Below are 23754 nucleotides of genomic sequence, written 5' to 3'. Positions count from 1 at the left end.
TCAGACAGCTTAATACATGGTGCTGTGTTGTGTATAGTGATGGAAATTATTTTAAAGAACAGGCGTTGATTTGACAGCACCCCAGCAAGATTTTTTTTTTTTTTTGTCGGTATAATGCTTTATACCTTATTTTTCCTCAGGAGCACCAGATCCTTTTTTTTTTTTTTGTGCTCATTTGCATGCCAGAAACCAAACGGAGCAACCTTGGAGTCTTCAAAGCAGGTCTCCCAGGTAATGGAGGGGAGCGTAGGATTGCACATCTGATCAGCTCTGACTGGAGTTTTCATCATGTAGATCTAAAACTGGAGGAGGAGTTTTAAATGTTTACAGAAAATTAAAGCAGGGGAGGGATTCTCATCTTTTGTTCTAATGTTCCTTAATTAAAATGATTCTTTGTCACGCTTCATTAATTTTAATCACATCGTTGTATAAAAAAAAAATAAAAAAAAATTGCTGACTGTCATTTTGTATTAATTCAGAAATTTTATTTGAGGAAAAAAAGAACAGAAACACTGCAGTAGACACCACAGGAAACTATATACTGAAACTCAAATAATGAAAGACAAATACACAAAAGAGATGCACCAACCAATCTTCCAGAGAGTGGAATTGGACAATTTTCCCTTGATTGGCTATGACCAGTGATTAGCAAGTTAAATGCTGAAAAAAATATTTGTTTTTCCCCTCTTCATTAAATAAATAAATACAATGAGGTCTGATCAGTTTTGGTCGATGACCCTCAAATCAGCATTTGCTTGGAGAAATTAGATAAAGTTTATGCATTGATTCATAAATTGTGGTAAGCTAGTAAAGCTTTCATTTCCTGTTTGATTTATAATTACTACCTCTATCAAAAAACGTGCAGCACATTTTTTCTTCTATATGTCATAATTATTACATATAGAATAAAAAATAACCTGTCAAAATTAAAACAGGCAATTCACAGACACACAATAATAAGTACCAGCCAGGAAAAGCTCGATTAGTCCATATCCAATAAACATTCTCCCACTTTTTCCTCATAAACAAATATGTACACTTGTTAATTAAGAATATGATACAAACTTCTACACATGTTCATCCACAATGTGCGGCTAAATAAGATTGCCTGCACATTTTATTAAAAGATAGTTGCAACTTCAGATTCTGTAGCCACCGTTACAATGTTGGGAGTCTCCTGGTGGACCGTGGCGTGTCCTGCATCAGTTTCATGCGGCTGCTGGGGGAAGTAGGAAGGAAGAGTCCCGGATCTGGAAAAAGTCTGCATGTTGCTTCTTGGTTTTGGCTGGTTTGTGTTGTATCCACAGTCCTTCCTAATGCTGTGAGGATTGTTGAAAACAGGCATGGGGGAGAAGCCTATTGTGTAGGCATTTTCTCTGGAGTTCCTGTAGCTCCTCTGTGGTATCACACAGTAGGCACTTTGGCAGTCTCTAGATAAGCTGCTACTAGTACCTGAAACAAAGTCAGACAAACAAAACTGCAGATTAGATACAGTAAATGTAGATGTTATGTAACCACCTTTAATGTTAACCTGTCAACTTTTTTTTTTTTTTTCAATCCAGTCTTGCAAAGTCTTGGAAATATGTAGAGGTACTTTTGTTGCTATCCAGGTCTGAATGAGTACAAAGAAAACTGAGTGTGGCCAGAATGTTAACAATTATTGCCATTATTAATTATTTACATTTTCAAAAAGTTATAAACCTTTGGTTAAAAAAATAAGGCTATTTAATTGATTTATATTTAAATGATACGCCTTACTTTGATTTTTCCACATCAAAAAAGTAGACTTCAATATTTTGCTTTTAAGTATAAGGCGCTTCAATTATGCAGGTTCAAACACCTCAGAGTTTTTGCTTGAAACCTCAAACACATGAAGGTTACGATCACAAACCTTAATGTATTTTACTGTGGTTTTATGTGATAAATTAATGCAAACTATTGTGCAACTGGGAAGTGGAAGATAATGATACACTGTCTTCATTTTTCAAGTTTGTAAAAAAGATTAGCAAATAAATATCTGAAACGTTAGCTTAGGAATTCAGTCTCTGGAGCAATAACTTCATGGTGCAGTCATAGGTTCAGGTTATAGTGCAGTGGTAACTTTCATCCACATACAGTGTTTTGCATATCAGCTAAAAAACATAAAAGCTGTACTTCATGTGGTTGCTGCATGGGGGCACAGTTGTTAGTACTGTTGCCTTGCAGCAAGAAGGTCCTGGGTTCTTTCTGCATGGAGTTTGCATGTTCTCCCTGTGCATAAGTGGGTTCTTGCTGGGTACTCTTGTCACAGTGAAAAAAACATGACTATCAGGTTAAATGGCCTCACAAAATGTTCTGTAGTTGTAAATATGTACATAGTTGATTGTCCTGCATTTCTCTATGTTGCCCTGCGATGGACAGGTAACCTGTACAAAGCGTACCCTGACTTTATCCCATGAATCGCTAGAGTGAGTCACCGGCCACCCACTGCAAGGACATAGCCATTGGATGGATGAATGATATTAAAGACTAAACAAATATACACACTACTCTTTGAAGATTTGCAAATCAAAATCTTAGTGTGTGTCATTTGTCTCACACTAATACACACAACTCTGTCTTGGTTTCACACAAAATCCCAATAAAAATCTTGAATATTGTTGCAAATTCTAATAGAAATGCGATGCGTATGAACATTTTCCCAAAGCCTGCAAATGGCTGTTGAAGCCATTTTAAATCAAATCTATAAGCAGAAACTGTGGTTCTTAAACTTAACATGCAAAATACAAATAGTAGAGAAGTCTAATATGTGATGCCATTATGTAAACCATGCATGTAATACAAAAAATAATTATGTATCATCATTTTAGTTGTTATTACATAAACTAAAAAAAGTACACTTCAAAGAAACTTTTGAAACATTTTTAAATTTGATGTATAAACATTTTGGAATGTGAAATGATATTGAATAATTAGGCACCCTGGAATATTTATTTAAAACTTACTTTTCAGTCTGGGTTGGAAGGTGCTGAAGTTCTTCTTGCCGCCATCTCCACTGACATCTGAGTCGCTGTCATTGAAGTCACTGTCCCCTTTGCCGCTGTCCTTCACGCTCAGCTGGTCATTGTTGCTGAGGCCGCTGCAGTCAACAAAATACAGTATGAGCCACAACCACACCACATTAGCTTGGTTATTGATGTGCTTTCATATGCAAAAACTAGATCTTTGCTGTCCATCTAACCTCAATCTGCACACATTGCCACAATCAATAAACTGCATGCATGGGTGAAAAGTAAAGCATGCTTTCTTTTCATTCAAGTTTCACTGCTATGCAATACACGCGAAAGGAAATTTCTCATTTTTTCAGTTAACTTACCTCACTTGCAAGCAGTATCTGTCACCTTGCCACACAGACGTTGGCTGAAAATGCTTGGAGGGCAGGAAGATCTAAGAGAGCAAACAGAGTGACAGTAGAGCGCTTAGTTTCCATTTCTGGCACATAGATCAAGGCAACATCACGAAGCTAAAAAGATGAAAAATGCTGAAAAAAAAAAAAAACACACTGGATGACTCACCTTCGATTCTGAGTCTCTGCTCCTCTCCTCATAGAGGCAGGAATCATCCAGAGACAAAGACGTCCTCTCATGGAAGAACCCCTGCTGGCCCGTGTAAATGTTTGGTTCTGCAGAGCTGAGCATGGCATGGGCCCTGCCGTCAAACAGGCCCTGGCACACCTCTCTCTTTCTGCCACGGCTTCTTCTTCCCCCACGGCTCAGTTTGCACATGAGGGCAACGGCCACAATTGCAATTAGCAGGAAGGCACAACCCCCACTGAGCACGATGATGATGATTAGTGAGCCATCGAACGAGGAGCCTTCTTCCTCACTTGACTGTAGGACAATGACAACCTGGTCTTCAGGGGGTTCTGTATCTGAAACCACAAACCTAATAGTAGCACTGCTAGACAGAGGGGCCCTTCCGTTGTCACTGACTGTGATTTTAATTTCCAACACGTCCCCTATTTCGGCTGTGAGCCACTGCTTCAAAGCGATCTCTCCAGTGTTTTTGTTCATGGTAAACAGCTTTGGATCGCCTTCCAGAATTTGGTGGGAGAGCTCGCCATTCACCCCCTCATCCGCATCTTCTGCTACTACCTGAAGGGCAAGGTAGCCTGCGGGGGCAGTGTAGGGAAGAGGGATGTCAGCAGAGTTATTCAGCAGGACAGGGAAGGTGAAATATGGATAGTTGTCATTCTGATCCACGACTCTGACCCGGATCATTGAGGTGCTGGACAGAGAGGGGGAGCCTCTGTCCTCTGCTTGGATGACCACCTCAATCTGTTGGAGCATCTCATAATCAAAAGACCTCAAAGTGTACAAGGACCCCGAGATTGAGTCTACAGAAACATAGGTGGACACTGGAGATCCCCCCGGTATTTCTGAATCTAGGAGCTTGTAGGAAACTTTTGCGTTCTTTCCCATGTCAGGATCTCGAGCAACAACGGTGGTAATGTATGAGCCAGGAATGTTGTTCTCCAGAACGGACACTTCATACACAGACTTACTGAAAAGAGGGGGGTTGTCATTCTCATCTGTTACACTGATTGTGTACTGCTTGGCCGTCTTAAACGGGGGACTCCCCAGGTCCTCTGCCACTACAGTCAAGTTGTATTCTTGGATCTTCTCTCTGTCCAGAGTAGCGGTGGTAACGATCATGAACGTCTCCCCGTAAGCCTGCTGCAGGGCGAAATGCTCGTGCCCGAGCAGGCTGACGCGCACGTACCCGTTGGAGCCCGAGTCTCTGTCCGAGGTGCTGATCAGCGCCACGAAGCTCTCCGCTGCCGCAGCCTCGGTGATGTAGGCCACCGAGTCGCTGCTGGAGGTCATTGGCTTGATGCTGATCTCCGGAGCGTTGTCGTTCACGTCCACTACCTCGATCACGACCGTGCAGGTGGACGGGACGGAGCTCTCGCCCTGATCCGAGGCTCTGATTCTCAGCTCGTATGAGTTCCTTTTCTCGAAATCAACCAGCGCCTTCAGGGTCACATCCCCGGAGTAAGGGTCGATGTGGAAAGTTTGGGCCGCTTCGGATGACAGCTCATCCGGGAACGCATACACTACTTGCCCGTTGATGCCCTGGTCCGGATCGAAGGCGTGCACTTTCAGTACTCGGTGACCAACCGGGGAGTCTTCCTCCAACTCAACTTTCAGGGAGCTGTGCGCAAAAGCCGGGCTGTTGTCATTAAAGTCCAACACTTTGATGTTCACAGTCATAGATCCCGACTTTGGAGGTGCTCCTCCGTCAGACGCAGTCACCTGTATAGTGTAAGAGTCCTCCACCTCCCTATCCAGCTCACTCACCAGAACCAGCTCGGCAAACTTCACTCCGTCCTCCAATTCGCGCACTTCCACCGCAAAGTGGCTGCAGGGGGAGATGATGTAGCTCTGGATGTAGTTATCACCCACATCCTCGTCGAGAGCGATCTGGAGCGGGAACCTGGAGTCCAGGGGCACGTTTTCAACTATCTCCAGTTTCGTTTCGTTGAGTGGGAAGTACGGAGAGTGGTCGTTGATGTCCTTCACCTCGATCTCCACGTGGATGAGCTGAAACTTCTCCCTGGAGTGGGCCACGATGTTGAAGGCGATGAAGCAGCGAGGGGACCTGGGGCAGAGCTGCTCCCGATCGATCACATCCGCGACGGTCAGGAGTCCGTCACTTTCCCGCATGTGAATGACTGAGGTGTTGCTCTCCTGCATGAAGCGGAAAGATGTGTCCGGGTCATCAGACGGATCAATCTTTAAATCTTGGGATAAATTCCCTATTTCCGTCCCGGGTGCGTCCTCTTCATAAGTAAAGTACCTTGTAGTTGTGCAGTGCACAGTGCGTAGAAACACAGAAAAAAGAGTCAAGACAAGCGCCACAGATGCAGCTTTGCAAAACGCCATGCTGAGTGCCCCCCACCCCAAAAAAGTATTCAGATGATGCAAGTCGGGAACTACTTCTCCTGTCTGAGTCCAACTCCGAGTTAGCAGACCGACTTTAAGCCCCACTGTATGCAAATTGCCCGCCCCGTCGACCAATGGCCTTCCAGTGGGGCACCAAATGGAAAGATTTGGCGCTGCACCAATTTGTAGCTTATTGTTTTGGGTGCAAATGGCTCATTAGATAAACTGATTGTAGAGATTGTAGAGCTTTTAATCGGGCAGACTCCAGCTTCCTTAAATTAATCTGCACGTGGCAATTAATTAATTAACTAACTAAATTACTTGGAAGGGATAGGATAATAAGAACACACTCCTCCGGAGGAGGGTGCAGGTCTACCTGTTAAAAGCTTTGAAAGGATTTGCTGGGTGAGTTTCACCCAGCGAGAGAAGGAAGCAGACACATGGCAGCGTTATTAGAAGTGCTCCAAAAGTTAAGGAGGGCACACGGCTGTGGAAAGCATCAGGAGAATGATTGGTGCCATGCGCAGAAGTTTAAAAGTCCTGAAGGCAAAAAAAAAAAAAAGAAGGAGAAGAAGAAAGAAAAAAATGAGATATTCAAAGAAAGTCATGCTATGCATGTAGAAATATAACCAATGGAATGCAGATAGAATGTTAAAATTAAACTAAAGGTAAGGTTATGATTGGGAAGAATACATCTCAACCATTTTTTCTTTGAGTACTGCATTCCTGAAATATTAGTTTTTTTATTATTATTATTATTATTATTATTTGTATTCATAAGCAGCACTGTTAGGTAATTTTTCAGCACTTTTATGCCTCTTGAGTGGGTGAAAAAAATGCCAACTTATGTTTTGGCTTGTAAAATATTAATGTTAAGTGCAAAACTGTCAGACAACAGCAGTGAGATAGGGACAATAAATATAAAACAGACAATTTTAAGAAATCTAAGTGTAATGCGACATAAAATTTAAATATGTCTCCAGTGGCAATTCAAGCATATATCATATACCCCAGGCAGGTTGTTTCTACTGCCTCTCCGTGCACAAGCAAAGGAATAGAAACTCCACCAGCAAGAATAACGTCAGAAAGATAGACAGAAAGAGACAGAGAGAGAGAGAGAGAGAGAGAGAGAGTCAATTCAGTTATTTAATAATTGGGATTTTGGACTATTTAAATGCAGTCCAGACTCCTTAGCAGACACCAAAATAAATCTTTGATTGGACAAAAAGCCATGAGATCCAAATTAGACACCAACTTCAGCGTCATTAGAAAGCTGTTAGTGTGCAGTAGTATTTTCAGTGGTATTCACTACAAAATGTTTGTTGCAGAAGCAAAATTCTACACTCAAAGTGATGAAATGTTTTTGTTCCCCCGAGTAAAATTTTGTTAAATACCAGTGCCTCAAATATGAAGGAGAATCCTGTTGTCACTGTTTTTAAGTTTGAAACTTAAAAATGAGCAAACTTACAAAGAATCTTAAAAATAGTAAACAAGAAAATGATAGATATAAACCGAATGTTGTAAACTCTAAGTAATCTACGTTAGCAATCTACATTTTTGTAATATGGCACAGAATATTGTTGTAGAGGTAGATATAGATATGACAATATTCCTATGTTAGAGGCTCACTAACAAAAATATATGCTATAGAAAATGTAAGTTGATACAGACAGGAATTGTATTTGAATTTAATTGGCCCTCTTTATTTGACACTATAACAATATATCAGGTGTTTACCCTAAGAATTGTTTTTATTATACACCAACAACAGGCTTAGAAAAAAAAGCTAAGACAAGAGTATCAGGGGATTTTATGATCTGTGGCACATAATATTGTTAAGAGATTTAGAGAATCCTCTCCACAGAGCGAACAAGGCTGAAAACCAATACAGAACGGCAGAGATCCTCAAGCCCTCGGGCTGAACAACATCAAAAACAAGCACATTTCTGCACAGAAACACTTCTGGTTGTCAAAAAAAATATCATGTATAATATCCTAAAATACATCTCCCTTTTTTTTTTTTAAAGAACTGAATCATTTAAAAAAAATGTTCCAGGGTGAAGTGGGTAAAAAATGTAGATACTGGAGAAATAAACATTTTTGGATGTAGCAGAAATAATCTCTTGAGCCCTCAATCGAACAGGGAATGGCTGGTTTGTTATCGACATGAAGCACAAAAACCAACACATGAAATACTAATATTAGGCGGCATTATCTTTATTGTCTCATTCTTCTTTCAGTGAGTGAAGTTTGACAAGCTAGCATATAAACATTATTTCAGAGAATCATGCTCGAGAGACAGGAAGCAGGCTTATATAAAAAGCTTCAATTCAAAGGCATTAAGAAAGAGCACATTTTGAGTAAAATTACACTATGGAATGAAACAGATGTTAAAATATGGGAAGAGGACTTACAGAATCACACCATCTAAAGCAAAGACATTCCACTGACTGTAAAAAGCAGTGAAAGAGTCCATAAGAGCAGTTCTTACAAGGCCCTTAAAAAGTATGAATAGAGTGAAGTGAGTTAAGAGTCTGAAGGCTGATGGTATTTCGAAACCTATTTCTATAATGTGGCGCTGAAAATGAAAAAAAAAAGAAGAGCAGTTTCACCAATTAATGTTCCTTGAAAAGTTAACCATATCATCCAAAATGTGTCAGTAATTCCCAACGTTCAAAGTTTTTGACTTGAATGGACGGTCTGCGTATTTCAGAAAGATCCTTCAAGAACATATTCAGTATAAAGGAGCAGAGATGTGTGGTAAAGCAGTATGCACACAATGCTATGAAATTTAGATATGCTACAAAAAGCGCCCACATACAACTACAGAAGGTGCTGTGACAGAGCTCAGTTGTGAGTCTGCCTCTTTACCAAGTCTTGCTGCTAGAAGTAGATCTATTTTATGTACAGAGGAGGCAACAAATTTGATGGCACCCGTGGGGAAGATGTGTGAAAAGCTTTTAAGTAAATTAATCTGTAATTGCAGTAGCATAAACTCACCCTAAAATATGTTATTACCCTTTCTGTTAATAAACCGTACAGCTCATTGTGCTAAGACAACAACACTTTTTCTATAGCCTCTCATGAGGTTGGGGCAAACAGAAAGAGAGAGAGGGAGAGAAAGAAAGGGAGAGATAGAAAGAGAGAGAGAGAGAGAGAGAGATGTGGTTTTCAATGAGACTTTGATCTGGGGACTAAGATGGCCATGGGAAAAATAATGTGGTTAGTTAACTTTTTCTATATTTCTATAGTGATGTGTTTTGTACGCATTATCCTGTTGAAAGATTCAATGATGACTAACTTTGGATTTTCTGCTCCACCATATACTTATGTAAAAATGTTTTTCAATGACTTTCAAGGTTCCCGCGGCATTTGTAAGAGGAACAGACCCAGAAGCATCACGTTTACGTTGCCTACAGAGCAATGTACCAGAATCTAACATCGAGGCTGCACATCTCATTCACAAGTGTGGCAATGTTAGGTCTATATGTAGCCCTGATTTGGACATAATATATTTATTTTAAGTTTAGAGACAGCTATATTGCTTTATCTAAACTTGGTTTATGTTAGATGTAGAATTAAAAATTCAGAAGGACCACAAAAAAGTTGTGAATCATGCACAAATGCCCAGAAGGATAAACTCAAACTCCAAGACAGTTTTATTTGATTCAATATGAATGAATTCCACATCTTCTTCTTCTTTTTTTTTTTTTTTTTTTTTTTTTTTGTCTCAGTTTTCACATTTCTCTGTGTGGAAAAAAGACAATATTGTTCTTTCCTTTAGAGCCAGAAATTCAGTTGAAAATAGTAAGAAAGACAAGCTATTTACATATTTGTAATAATTGTGGAATGAAAAGACACAATTTAATTCAAAGAAGTTTGTCAAATAGCAGATGCAGTGTCACAGTAACAAGAGATGTCCCGAGTTCAAGACCCTCTGTTTTCATAAACTCTCTTTTCATAAACTTAGGGTGAGTTCACACTGCAGCCTGAAGTGACCCAATTCCGATTTTTTGGCAATTCCGATTTTTTTGCCGGGGCCGTTCACACTGCCAGTAATGGCGACCTGTATGTGTTCTGCAGTGTGAACAGGCAAACGACCTGAAAGTGCCCCGCATGCGCAGTAGAGGGCGCAATAGCGTCAGCGTTCCCCAGTGTTCTGCCAACTGCCATGAAAAGAAGAAGTGCTCAGTGTTTGCGGAAGTAAACATGGAGGCTAACGGTGGAGCTTAGCTTACATATTTGAAGTTGTTGTCCGGCTGGAGCAGCATATTAACAACTTAATCCTCATATTGTCCGTCATGGTTGTTGTTTTTCTTTCCGCTTGCGCATATCAGGACGCAGAGTAGTGAGATTTTGTTGAGAATCAGTGACGTTCAGTTCGAATGAATGCGGCCTGGATATGAGGTCGCATTTGAATCGGATACGTATGGATATGGGTCACATTCGAAAAAGAATCCGACCTGTGCTGTTCACACTGCCCTGAAAAGATCGGATACAGGTCGCTGCAGTGTGACCGCACCCATAGATCTATAGGAGATCTATGTTTTGACTTCTAATAACTATATTTTCATTCCCTTTTTTGCTGAGTGGATATGATGTTCTTTTCCACATATTCATCCTTGGCTTCATGCCAGACACAAGTGAGATTTTTTACCAAACGCTCAACTGGCCAAAGCACACAGTTCCAGTTAAAATCCCAGTAGAGTCTATTAAACTGTAAGAGTTCATGTTTTTCATAGTTGGACAGCAAAACTCTGGCTCCCAAAAAACAGTGTCATATTCAAACGGCATATTTTGGTTGTCAGTGAGACATAGGACATAGACATTATTGTGTCTATGTCAGTGAGACATAGACACAATAAGCCACTCATTGCTACAGTTTTCTTAAACTGAGCTTTGGAGATTTTTTTTCTGTACCCTCCTTAACTTCCAATTAGCTGTGAAGAGATTTTTGTCCAGTATAAAGCCCTGAAAGAAATGGGTGTTTATGTCATGTCATATTCAAAGCCCAGAAGACAGAAAATCCTGCATTATTAATTTGGATTTTTAAAAGGATTGTTATATATTTGTGATGAAAGGTTTGAGTTTTCTACTCTTTGTAGAAAAAAAAAAGAAATTTTACTGCTCCAATAAACATGCATCTGTTTTAAGGCTGATTTTTTAAGACTGCATTTTAACAATGCTAAATATTATCATTACTGTTTCTGTACATATTTCCATATAAACAAGTTGTTCATTTGCACATCATCCCAGCTCCTTCAATTTTTCGTTTTGAGGATTACAAATTTACCATAAACAACATAAATATTTATTTCCAATCAATATTTTTTTTTTTCCCCTCAACATCATGTTCATTTCGTCTAAGCATCCCGTGTAAATCCCATGCATAAGGATGAATTATATTATGCATAAATTATAAGCATGAGTCTCTTTTCCTAATGAGCAGCTGCAGACACTGTCTCATCTCAGCAAATAGTGGAGGAGGAATTTTCCGTGCCACGTAGCTGAGAAAAATTCACGAAGGCAGACAAAAGTGATTTGATTAGTGTTGTGTTTCGGACACCCACAATGTTAATTGCACACAAGATATGATTGTAGCTCTTAGTTAGCTGGAAAACCTGCCAGCCTAATCAAGATCATCTGTGTTGTAATAAAAACCCAGTTGCACTTAATTTACTCCTTTCTGCATAGTTTTGTAGCAGCGGCCTTGGAAGTTAAAAGAACGAAGACTGAAATGATTCCCACTTAGATTGCATTCTCACAAACACACACACATCAGAAAGAGCTTTCCTGGAGATAACAAAAGAGCACGAGTCAACCAGACCTTTGTCAACCATATGGCTGATTAGCTTGTGCTGATTAAAAGCCCTTTATGGCTCTTCAAAGAAGCTCTTGACACCTCACAAAAGTTTAGGATAAGTCTGTCTGAGCCCCCATGTGGGCGCATACAGAAAGGTGTAAAAATGCACACAGTGAAGACCCCCAAGCGGCCAAAGTCACCCTTAAGCGTTGGGGGTGTTAAGGAGCTCTGTACTGCCATGTTTAAATGTTAGAGAAGCTCAATTTTCTTGTGTGCTAAATGCAAAAAAAAAATTGATTTTCTATTTCAAATACCAGCGTCTGTTGTTACTGGCAGGACTACGAGGCAGAATTACAGAAAAAAACAATAACAAAATGCTCAAACAATGTAGCAGAGCAAGCCAATTTAGAGCTTAAGCTAAGGCATTTCCATATTGAATTTGGAACAAGCTTCAGTGGGATGGCATAACAGCAGAAGTGGATACTTAGTTTGCTCTCAAGTCTATGAGCACCAATTAAAAAAAAGTGATTTTCTCATATTACAGTGCTTTGCAACACTCTTGAGCTTTTTCATTTATTGTCAAACATCAATATATTGTACTGGGATTTGTTTTACGACATGTCAAAACAAAGTGCATAGTTGTGAAATGAAAAGGAGATGATGCATAGATTTTAAAAATTCTGGTACATATAATAAACAACAAAAAGTGCATTTGTATCCAGCCCCTTAAAAAAATAATTTGTAGAACCATCATTTCTTGCAAATTCTGCTGGAATTGTTTAAGTTTACGACTTTCATAATTTACACAAAGAGACTGACATTTTTCCCATTATTCCTTCCCAACAGTCTTTATATTGATTCTCAATAAGATTTATATCTGGACTTTGACTGGGCCAATCTAACACATCAATCTGCTTTCTGGCTGTACCTTCAGGCTTGTTGTCCTGCTGGAAAGTCAACTTCTGGCCAAGTCTCAAGTCTTTTGCAGCCTCTGACAAGTTTTCTTCCACAATTCCCCTGCATTTAGCTCATCCATCTTCTAATCAATTCTGAACTTGTTCCTGCTGAAGAAGTAGAGCACCAGAGATTGATGCCGCCATCGCTGTGTTTCACAAAGAGTATGATGTGTTCAAGGTGATTTGCAGCATAGAAAAGACTTAACAGAGCAGCTTTGCTTACAATTAGATTATGTTAGACTCCGGCAGACTCTATTTTATAATAATGTAAACTTCTGCAGGCATGTGGTTGTCAGGGACCTTATTCAGAGATATCAGAATAAAAAACTGGAAAATAAATAAGAAAACATGTATTATTCCCCTCCCACTTCACAATTATGCATGTGTTAGCCTAGCACATAAAATGATAATAATTACTATTACACCTAATGGTAATGTAATGTGACAAAATGTGACATTGTCTTTTTTTTTTTTAGGAATAAATAACTTTTTAAGATTCTGTACATCAAAAAATATCACATCAAACAGCATGTGGGGCAAAAGCCAAGCTAAGTCCTTAATCTCAGCTGGATGACGTCCTCTTGTGCCACTTAACACTGTGTCGTCTTTATCTTTTGGGGTTAAAAATAATGGTGAAACTCAACTTTGCTGTTTTTCTTGGAAATGTTTATTTGTCCTCTGTTGCATTTTTCATGCGTTTTTTATTTATAATCAGGCTCATGCTGAACAGGGACCAGCGGGGGACCAAACATCAGACACATTTTCACTATCCGCAGACACACAAAGCCTTCCCTCAATAGTCCCATGCTGGCTGTGAGTTGAAATCCAAGATGGTATTGCAATGTGGAGTCAGAAGGTGATGCAGAATTATCAGCCAAATTAGTTGTTTGCCAGTAAGAGGATTATGCTCAAATCTTATCAACTGTCTCACACTTCCCACTTTGAGTTGCAAAAAAGGTTTTAACGCAACAGCTGGTGGTAAAACACGTTTGTCTGCAGCAGACGTAGTCAGTTAAAGGAGCAGGGATTCAGGTGGATGTGTTCATTAATGGCTTGCATGTGCAACTGAGCTATATGCTTTAATAATAAACTGCATCCAGTCTTGTCTAAAATGTTTTCCCAATCAATACATCACTGCAAGGTCAGCAGAGGCCGAGCCACAAACAAAAGCAAGGCTAACACACGAGTGATACTTGTTTGCCACTTAAGTCAGGTGATTAATGCAGATCACGGCCTGATTAAGACGTGTGTGGTGGCAGTAAGAGCCTTACAGCAGATTAATGGGCTTGGCCATCTGTTCTCTCACAGTGGGGATTTTAATTAATGTTAAGAATATTGTTAATCTTGCCTCAGCCGTCAGCATCACAGTAATCAATACGGTGTTCAGAAATCAGCCAGGTTTTGCCCAGGCCTTTAACGTTTGCCTCCAAAGCCATTTGGAAACTGTGTCTCCTCTCCTCAACAGGTAGGCAGACAGCAATGGCATTTGCTAACATTTTGTGAAGTAATCCAGGCATATGTCACCAGGAACAAATGTCTCAAAAGCCCAACTTTTGGATGAGGGCCACCAGGTCGTTCACTCACAGAATAATCTGTTGGGTTTTCTGTCACAGGAATAAGTTTTCAAGCAAAATAAACTGCAGAAAGTGTCTATTTTTCAGTGTGGCTTTCCCATTTTAAGGTAGCCTGTGTTGTGTTTATGTTTTTCCAGAACACATTAATAGTCATCAGCACTGAACCATGAACATTAATAATTCAATGTAACTTTCATTTGCACTGGGTTTGTTCTGCAATAAAAGTCATAAATACTATAAACTTGCAGGAACATAATGAAACTAACTAAACAAAAGGAGTTAACGCAATTGTGGAAGTACAAGCAGTGCAGAAACTAAAATGTGACAACACAACAGGAAAACACAAATCAGCATATTTAATTTGATATTCATGACGCCAAATGAAATTGTGAACTTTTTTGACATTCCTTAATTAGCTGATGGTGCCAAGCAGCTGTAGGGTTTCGCTTATTGACGCAAACATCGCATATGCAGTATAGCACTTTTCATGCTTTCTGGTGTTACAGCCACAAACATCCATGTATTCATTTAGATTTCATGTGTTACACTAATGTGTTATTGCTCATTTTCAAAATGAATTGAAAATTACACACGGTTTTCAATTTGCTTTATAAATAAAAACGTGTAAAGTAATTCCTTAAAGAGGAGGTTTAAAACGTTCCCTTCTTTTTACAAAGCCTATTATGCATTTATCTGCAATTATTGCTGCGTTTTCTTTATGATCTCAATTTCTTTATTTCTCTGTATATAAGTTACATTTGGTCAGGTATTCCTGCTGGCTGTGACACTTTCCTGAAGGAGGCAATTGTCTGAGCTATTGCTGGCAATAACTTCTAGTTCTCTTTCTGCAGATGATAGACTTAGCACTCTCTTTCTGTCTTTAACTTTCTCTCTTTCCCAGACAAAGCAATTGAAGGAGCTATTGCTGTGACTAACAATTTGCACTCAGGTTTTCATGCCTTAGATTTTACTCCTGGCTAAGATCTTACACAACTTTTTCTCTGCTAGATGAAGCCACTAAACGACCTTCTGCTGCCGTAATCTTTTTCTTTAACATAGAAAATACTCCTGGACCATCGCTTCTTCTATGGTTTTCGTATGTGCTCTATCTTCTCAAACCCCCACTCGGTCGCACATGTTTGTTCAGAAAGGAGGAATTACAGCAAAGTCAGTATGTGTAAACAGCTGCGTTTACTTGTATAGAAAACGTTTTACCAATTGGCATCCTGAAATAAACTCAACCTCATCGTTTGTCACAAGCATTGGATTGGAATGTACGTATATCATTTACTTTGATCTGTCTTTATGATCAGATCGAATTCACTATGGGTCGGGTCTGTTTGTCTTGTTAAAGTCCCGTTAGATTACATTTGCTGTGACGGCACACCATATGAATGAACTGACTCAAACCTTAACTCAGCTGAACTCACAATACTAAGCAAAGTTTGTGTGTGTGCTGATTAGGATTCAGTCATGTTGGAAGTGAAAGTGAAACTAACAACATGATCTGCTTTCTTATTAATTCAGCAAATAATTACGGGACCACTTTAGATAATAGGTTGTTCTTTCAGAGGCCTTGAAAAAGCGGTTGTCAAACTTCAGATCCTAAAATTTCTCAAATTACTAATATCATTTCAGATGTTTTGAAGAGTGAGCCTCTTTGTCACAAACAATATTTCCGTTTCAGAAAGGTACCTTGTAAGTGGAGCATTCTGGATGTTACATCACGGCCTGTGGCTATTTTTTCTGGGCCAGAATGCCTTACTGTTATTGATGAAACAGAGAACTCGGAATAATATCCTTGCAGCTGTCTGTAAAGCGAATCTGAGAAGAGAAAGTGGGTCATACATGGAGACAATGCCCTGAGCTGATGTTCAGCACAGATCAACAGTTACTGGACTTGTTTACCTTCATTTGTTGCAGCAACAGGCAGCGACTGGATAGTCCAGAATTGAAGTTTTTTTTTTTTGCCAAATACTGGTTCACACTGAAAAAGTGTGAACCACTTTTTTTGTTAGGAATTGTAACTTGAGTCTTTTTATCATGTTCTTGTGTGAAAGATCAGCACAGAGTGGCACATTATCCAGGAGAGAAGGCAGATAATACAAATGTTTTTTTGTTTTTTGTTTTTTTTGGCAAATAATTGAAATAGTGTGGGATGCAAAAGTATTCACTATAATAAATTCACTTTCACCGAATAATAAAAAAGATCATTGTGATAAAACAAAATATTTTTACTGATGAATTTTACTACTCACTCATTCTAATTAATGCCTGACCTGTAGAATGGAGATATAATGGATGTAGAACATGGCTGGAGACAAGAAGCACGCTCAGAGATCTCAACATGCATCTAGAAACGTAAAAAGGTCTACAGACTTTTTTTTTTCTAATGCTTTGGGATTCTAGCAAGCCACAGTGAGAGATTAGAAGATTTGGAGAAACCAATTAACTTCAAAGAACATATAAACACGCGGAGAAGGTCTCAAAACCACAAGAGTAGCACCACATGACTCTTCATCGTCATGTAGAGATGCTTTTCTTCAGCAGGAGCAGGAGAGTCCACATCTAAAGCCTGTTGAAACCTGATAATCTTCACCATCTCATCTGAGCTGGAGCCAATTTTCAAATAGGAACAGGTTTAGATTTCACTCTATGTTGGCAAAACTTGTTGAGACATTTGCATTAAATGTCGTACTACATTTTGAAGGACTGGAAACAAATGCACACTTTTATGCATGCAGGTATCATTTTATCACAACATCACAACTGTGACAATCTGTCGTACACAATCCTAGTAAAGTAGCTTATTTGTGGTTATAAAAAAGAAAGGCTAAGTGTATTTATGCAAGACACTGAAGATGATTATGTACGTCTCTTTTTTTGCTGAAATACATAAAAGGTTTGCAAGCTCTTAAGCACCGAGATCGAATCATGAAATGACTATAGGAAAAATGCCTTAGTGCTTATAATTTAAAACTAGGCTTTGGGGAAAGCTGTCAGAAATTTAATCACAACACCAGACTGTTGATTGGTATTTTTAGCCATGATTAAACAGTCTAACTGGTTGCTGCAACTTTTTTTTTTTATCCTCTTCTGCTAAATACCTCACTGAGCTCTTCTCTGATTTATATTCATGGCACAGCATGCTTAAATTTAGATAGGCAGAGACATTTTGCTCTGGCTGGAGACTTATCCAGCCATTTCAGAACCAACCCCCTTATCAGTTTCTTCATCTCACTTTAACCTTAGGCGCTCTAATAAACTGGTGGTATACATGTCAGTGGCCTGGCCAAGAGGGTCATGTGGAACGTTTAATCTCAGCCATTTGGGCTGTCTGAGAGGCAGATAAAACAAGATTATCTCGTGCTTGGTGCTGGCCCTCGGTGAGACAAGAGGATGGAAGCATGTGAGCAGCAGCTGCGAAGGTGCCAAACACTCAGACCGGTTCTTGGTCTCTGTTGCTTTTGGCACCTCCTGCAGCATCACAGACACAGATAACCCCCACCGCCCCTATCCTCACATCTCTCCAACTGATTACAACTGGCCAAATGTTTAGCACACTGTCCCCAATCACACCTAATGTGCTGCCGCAACATGCCACTAAATAGCTCTCAGGGTCGTATAAATCACATTTGTGTGTAGGCTAGATGTTGTTAGGTCTTAGGTAATTGTCCTTCCTTCCTGTTTTGGTTCTTTTATTTGCGTCGAAACTTATAAACTCTGATATTTCTATTTTTTTGTTTGTTGTTTTTTTTTCAGCAGGGCTTGAAAATCCCTTCACAGACTGACACTGAATTTGGGACAAGTGAGGGCCAACTTAAAAAGACATATTTGTAAAACAAAGAACGCTTATGGAAATAAATGCACAACATGAGAAAATCTGAAAGAAAATTCTCTCTGTTTCACGATAAATTAATTAGTCTATTAGGGCAAAGCATGAATAATAAAGACGTTTCTTGTAATTAGATCTCAACGGACTCTACATGTTTTAAACAAATGCAGAACATTAATATGGATGCACAGCCAAAAAAAAATAAAATAAAATAAAATAATGCTTCCAAGATTTCCTCATGCTGGCCACAAAAGGCTGAGACTATTAACACATTTTTTGAAAGACAGATTTTGTTGTTTAAATCTCCTAAAAGCCAAGGCAGATCAAAAGAGGCATTAGTATGCAGAGACAAATCATGTTTGGCTGAGGTTCCTCTATCCCCTCTCAACTCCAGCCATTCCCTCCTGTGTAGTAACTAATGGTTGTTGCCTCACAACGATTGGAACAACAGTTGCTAGCTGCATTTTGTTATGCATGAGCATTCCTGAAAAAGCACTGACCTTATGTAAAAAAAAAAAAAAATCTAAAATAAAGGAAAGAAAAAACAAGTGGAGTACAACTGCACGGCTGCAGAATGATACCCGTCATTAGAATTTAGGGACAGAGAGGAAAAAGACAATTTTCTATCTCATCACTGCTTAAAAAAAAAGTACCTGGCAAAGGAGCATAATGACAAACAAAGCAAAAAGAGGTATCTGAAATTGAGGCCAGTCATCTCAAAATGGGGAGTCACCCTGCAGGGTCGGATTAAAACTAGGGATGAGAGTGCCATCTACAGGTGACGTGTTCAAACAGATGACTTGCAACATTTTAAGAGCTTTCAGCACTATTTTTCATGACGTTTCACACAAATAAGGGACATATACACACACAAAAAGTTCTGCCTACCTCATGAAAGAGACAGCTTTTCTAACAGTGAGTAAAGACGGCAACATAAAAAAATTGGAAATTTACAACTTGCTTCGACTTCTATTACATCTGAAGCGAAGATGTGCCTTATACAATGTATTGCAATTATGGTGACTGCATTACATTTTATGTATGCTTTTTTTTTCCAGCCACATGACTGAAGACCCGATGGTTGCTTCCAGACATTATTTGAGTGTGATGCACATCCTTTTCAAACATTTTTAGTGGTTGCTGTAGCTTGAACAAGACTCAAAATGTTACTCGTTCAGTGTGTCTTTATGTGCAAAAAGACATGAACGTGTTTAAACGTATAAGTAAATTTAGTATCTGGCAAAAGTATTTACCTCAATTTACTTTTTGTCATTTTGTAGTGCTATAACCATAAATATAAAATTGTTGGGCCTTCATATTATTTACATATTTTCATATTATTTGGAAAATATTATATTTCAAATTGCAGAGTTGTACAGAATTCTGAATTAGAAGGAAAATTAGACATGGTTTACTTTTTGTTGAGAAATATATATCTGAAAAGTGTGGCAGGCTTTGACTTTGTTTGATACCTCAAACTAAAGTGAAAAACAAACAAAATGGAAAACTGTTCAGAGCATGTTTCCGTATTTGAAATGCCCAGAGAAAGCGCAGATCTAATATTTGTTTGAAAATCCTTGGAAAAACTTAAAAGAATGGGCACAAATCTGAGTCAAAATTGGTAAAGACTTAATAAAATACAACCTCTTCAATAGAATCCAAAGTTCTCAACAGACCTGAAAACAAATACATGCCACTTACTTAAAAAAAATGTAAACCATCCATTCTGTCACTTCCACTTAATATTTTCTTTGCATTGGTCTATCACATAAATCGTAATGAAATACACTGAAATTTGACGTGAAAGGTCTAAGAGGTCTAAATACTTTGACAATCCACTATGGCTGCTGAGGTAAAAAGAGTTTTCTTGCTCAGGCACACTGTAAATAAACCAGATAGTCGGTGAGAAAGTAATATTGTTCAACGCAGGGAAGATAAAGTATATCTTCCTTGCATGTGGGTTTTCCTATGATTGCATTTATATATGCCTCCATGTGCATGTAGCCTTGATGCTAATTTGATGCTTTTTCAAGGACCGGGGTCCCTCTCCTGCTCCTCGAATGCATCACATCTCCGCGCTGTCATCACAGAATGTCAGCTCCTCGAAGCAATTTCCCTCTCAGCCATTATCTGATGAGTGAGAACCGTTTCCCATTGCCAGTTGAAGATGATATTTGGGCTGAGCTGGAGCTGGCTGTTAAACGTGGGACTGGCTCGTGACCAAAGCTCCGGTCCTCCTGGTCCCAGCAGCACCCACGGGCCTGGCCACCGGGGGCGGACTGTTGGGCCAACTGGCCACTGAGGAGTGTAATCACTCCCTCTGACAGTTTTGGCACAAGCAATCCATTTGCTCCACAGCAGAGAACCCTGAGTGAAAGAAGTGCATAATGCTGTTAGACCAGAAGATGGCAATATTGAGGCAGCATGCTGATTTAAAGCATCTCTGCTCTTATAATGCTTATGTGACCCTTATGTGTGGAGACTAAGAAAAGCTTTTATCTTAGTGATGCTTATCATGCTGTATTGAGGTAATTTTGTCCTATTTAATGGTCCAATTAAGTTTAGTTAGTTTACCAAGTGGATAAAATAAGAGTAATTATCATTAGTATGTATATGATGCAGGGCTATACCTTAAAGAAGCAGCGCTTAAAGATTCCGCAAGCAGACAATACCCTCTTATTTTGCCGTCTTTACTCATGAGAGTTTGCGATTATGAATGCAAAACGGTAACAAAGGCGCTAAATAGGATGCCTGTGGTGTGTGGATGTGTGCAAGTGGAGCAGAGAGATAGATTAATGTTGAGGGGCATCGGCTTAGAGGGTGCTTTGTTTCCCCCACTGTGTGCCGAATGCAGAGAGGAGTTAAGGGATTCCAATCTGGTCGTCAAGTCCTGCGGTGCGAAGAATGTTTGGAGTAGGCTCGGCGATAGCGGACTCCATTACAGGGCTGAGTCTCAGGGTAGGATGCCATTGTGCAGGGAAGCGAGAAGGTTAATCAGATCCTGGCTCCATTATGACTGCTTGGTATTTCCAAAAGGAGTTCTATGAATAGAAAACTGTAAGCTCTTGTAGAAAGGAATCTGGGCTGGAAGCTTTTTTTTTTTTGTATTTTATGTTTGTTTTTGTTTTTATTTTTTTATTTTTTATTTTTTTATTTTTTGGCCTGATAAAGAATCATGTTGGTGTACATTTGAAGTGATTTTGCATCCTCTGGAGCAAAATCACATGAGCATTTTATGGAGGCCTGCTTATTAATTATCTGAGATTAAGAAATTCTCTTGCAGCTCTGCAGCTGTGTCTTTGTTTGCTGTTAAGGGCAGATTAACTTAATTGATTTTTCAAGTATTAAATTAATTTCACATTGTGAGTCAATGACGTCTGCTCGCACAAATTCTGCTTGTATGTTATCAGCCTCTCCTCATTAAAAAAAAAGGACACGTTTCAAAACATACTCTTTTAGGGCTCTTTTGTTTCCACTAATAAGGGTATTATTCTAATTTTATTTGCCTCATTGTTGATGAATACATCTATTTTATTAAGTTATTCTATTGATTTTATGTGGGGAGCTGTTCTCAAGAAAACTGTCAGGCTTCATTATCTCTACATTTAACCCTTTTATTTCTCCGCAATAAGCACACACAGCAAGTTCCAGCTTGCTGAAAGGCACAATTTAGCTTTCTTCCTTGGCTTGTTGTGTGCTGAACTCGAGAAAGTATCAGATAAGCTAGGCACTGACTTGATAGCACCAGCAACATCTACCTCCACTTACACACTCAGCTGAAAATCTCCCTGATTAGGAGGCAGCTGGATAGTGATGCTTGCAGATTGGTTATAACATGGGTGCTGTCCTATATGCTAAACATTTCAGAATATAAACTACTGATGACTATCGGGATGACGATGCAGAAATGCTACACCAGACTTTCTTTTCGCTTTAAAAATGACCTTAAAATGCCTAGATGCGTTTCAATATATTAAATGTCTTTGAAAAGTTTGTTCGTTTCAGTAATTCCATTCAAAAAGTGAAACTTATTTAGATTTATTACACAGAGCGATATATTGTATAGTGTTTGTTTTCTGTTAATTTTTATAACAGTGTCTCACAGATAGTGAAATCCCCTTTTTCCCCCTGAAATATAGAATATGACCTAAGATAATAGAAGGTTTTAATACAGGAAGGAGTTTGAGGATACTTGTTTCCCTGAATTTGTTTGTTGGGTTTCTGATTGTTGTTAGTGCTTATCCGCCTAATAACAGCAAATCCGCTGTTATTGGACTTCTGTGGTCGTCACGGGAAGATGCCAGTCAGACTTGGCAGCCCCAACCGTATTGTAAGGGTCTGCTGGGAATGTCTCTCATCAGACTGAGCTTTAACACCCGCCTCTGGGAGAGCTTTGAACGAAGATGGGGGGCCACTGAGACCGAGTGGGCCACTGAGACCGAGTGGGCCACTGAGACCGAGTGGGCCACTGAGACCGAGTGGGCCACTGAGACCGAGTGGGCCACGTTCCGTGCTTCCATTGACAAGTCAGCAGACTGGAGCTGCTGGTTGTTGGTCCCTGTTGCAGTGGAAACCGTCAAACATGATGGTGGACACCGGTGGTGAGGGATGTTGTCGGGCTGAAAAAGACCCAAGATTCTCATTGGGTCTTTTTGGCCTGGTGGACACCAGAAGATCCAGTGAAATGTCAGGTGGCCTGTGAGGCACAAACTCAGTGGTGGGAGGAATTCAAAGAGAACCTCCACCATCCGGCATCTCATCTCGGCTGGCCTGTGAACGGCTTGGGATTCCCTGGAGGAGCTGCCCACTTGTGGCTGACCCAAGTGGCTGTGGAGAGGAAAGCCTCCCTGCTTGGGTTGCTGCCTCCGCCACCCAGGGAAGGTAATGAGCAGTGATGAATGGTTATGGCCTACACCGTCCAGCAGAAATAACATAAAAAAACACCCCATCTAAAACATCAGGAAAGTTGCTGCTAAAAGCTTTTATCAGCACTTCTGGTGTTATTAAATCACTTGGACATATGCAGTGGAAGTAAAAATGGGACAAAAGTTGCATTTTTGATAATGCGCCTTTAGAGTTTGAATGCACAAAACGGCTAGTAATACAATGCTACTGGCTTATAATAAGGCACATGCCTACTGAGTGACACCACTGTCTCTTTTAATTTTTTCTTTTGAAATGTAATTTATCCTTGTCACCTGGCTGATAGTTGCTGCTCTAATTCAGTCCAAATGAGTTCTGTTAAGCCGAAGTCAGGACTCTGTGCAGATCAGTCAAGCTCTTCCACACTGAACCCACTCATCCGTGTATTTATGGACCTTGCTCTGTGCACTGGTGAGCAGTCATGTTGGAACAGCAAGAGGCCGTCCCCAAGCTGTTCCCACTGAGTTAGGGGCATCAAATTGGCAAGACAAGTTTATTTATATAGCACAATTTGTACACAAGACAATCCAATGCAATTGCAATACAATAAAATAGACTGAAATGATGAAAACCACTGAAAGCATTGGATAAAAAGAAACAATTGATAAAATGCTAATTTAATCTTAAATCTCACTCACCAATCAAAATGTCTGGTGGGATGCTGAGGGTTGGCCTCTTAGTCAGTGGACTAAGAGGCCAAACTCAATTTCCTAAAAACACTCTGACATTAAAATGTCTC

At 39.6% G+C, this 23754-nt stretch overlaps 1 protein-coding gene across 1 annotated transcript; it reads right to left on the bottom strand.

The window, feature by feature from the left end:
* Window positions 1–930: 930 nt before the first annotated feature.
* Window positions 931–6440, bottom strand: LOC103134389 (protocadherin 8). Its single transcript, XM_007546618.2, has 4 exons — window positions 3555–6440; window positions 3356–3426; window positions 2985–3118; window positions 931–1452 (listed from the first exon to the last, which is right to left on the bottom strand). The coding sequence occupies exons 1-4, from the start codon at window positions 5922–5924 to the stop codon at window positions 1121–1123; spliced, it is 2907 nt and encodes a 968-aa protein (XP_007546680.1). The 5' UTR covers window positions 5925–6440; the 3' UTR covers window positions 931–1120.
* Between the last annotated feature and the right edge of the window lie 17314 nt (window positions 6441–23754).

The sequence above is a fragment of the Poecilia formosa genome, unplaced genomic scaffold (genome assembly GCF_000485575.1).
Source record: "Poecilia formosa unplaced genomic scaffold, Poecilia_formosa-5.1.2 Scaffold16, whole genome shotgun sequence".
Lineage (NCBI taxonomy): Eukaryota > Metazoa > Chordata > Actinopteri > Cyprinodontiformes > Poeciliidae > Poecilia > Poecilia formosa.
Note: the sequence above shows the minus strand (reverse complement) of the source record. Positions and strands in the feature narration are given on the sequence as shown.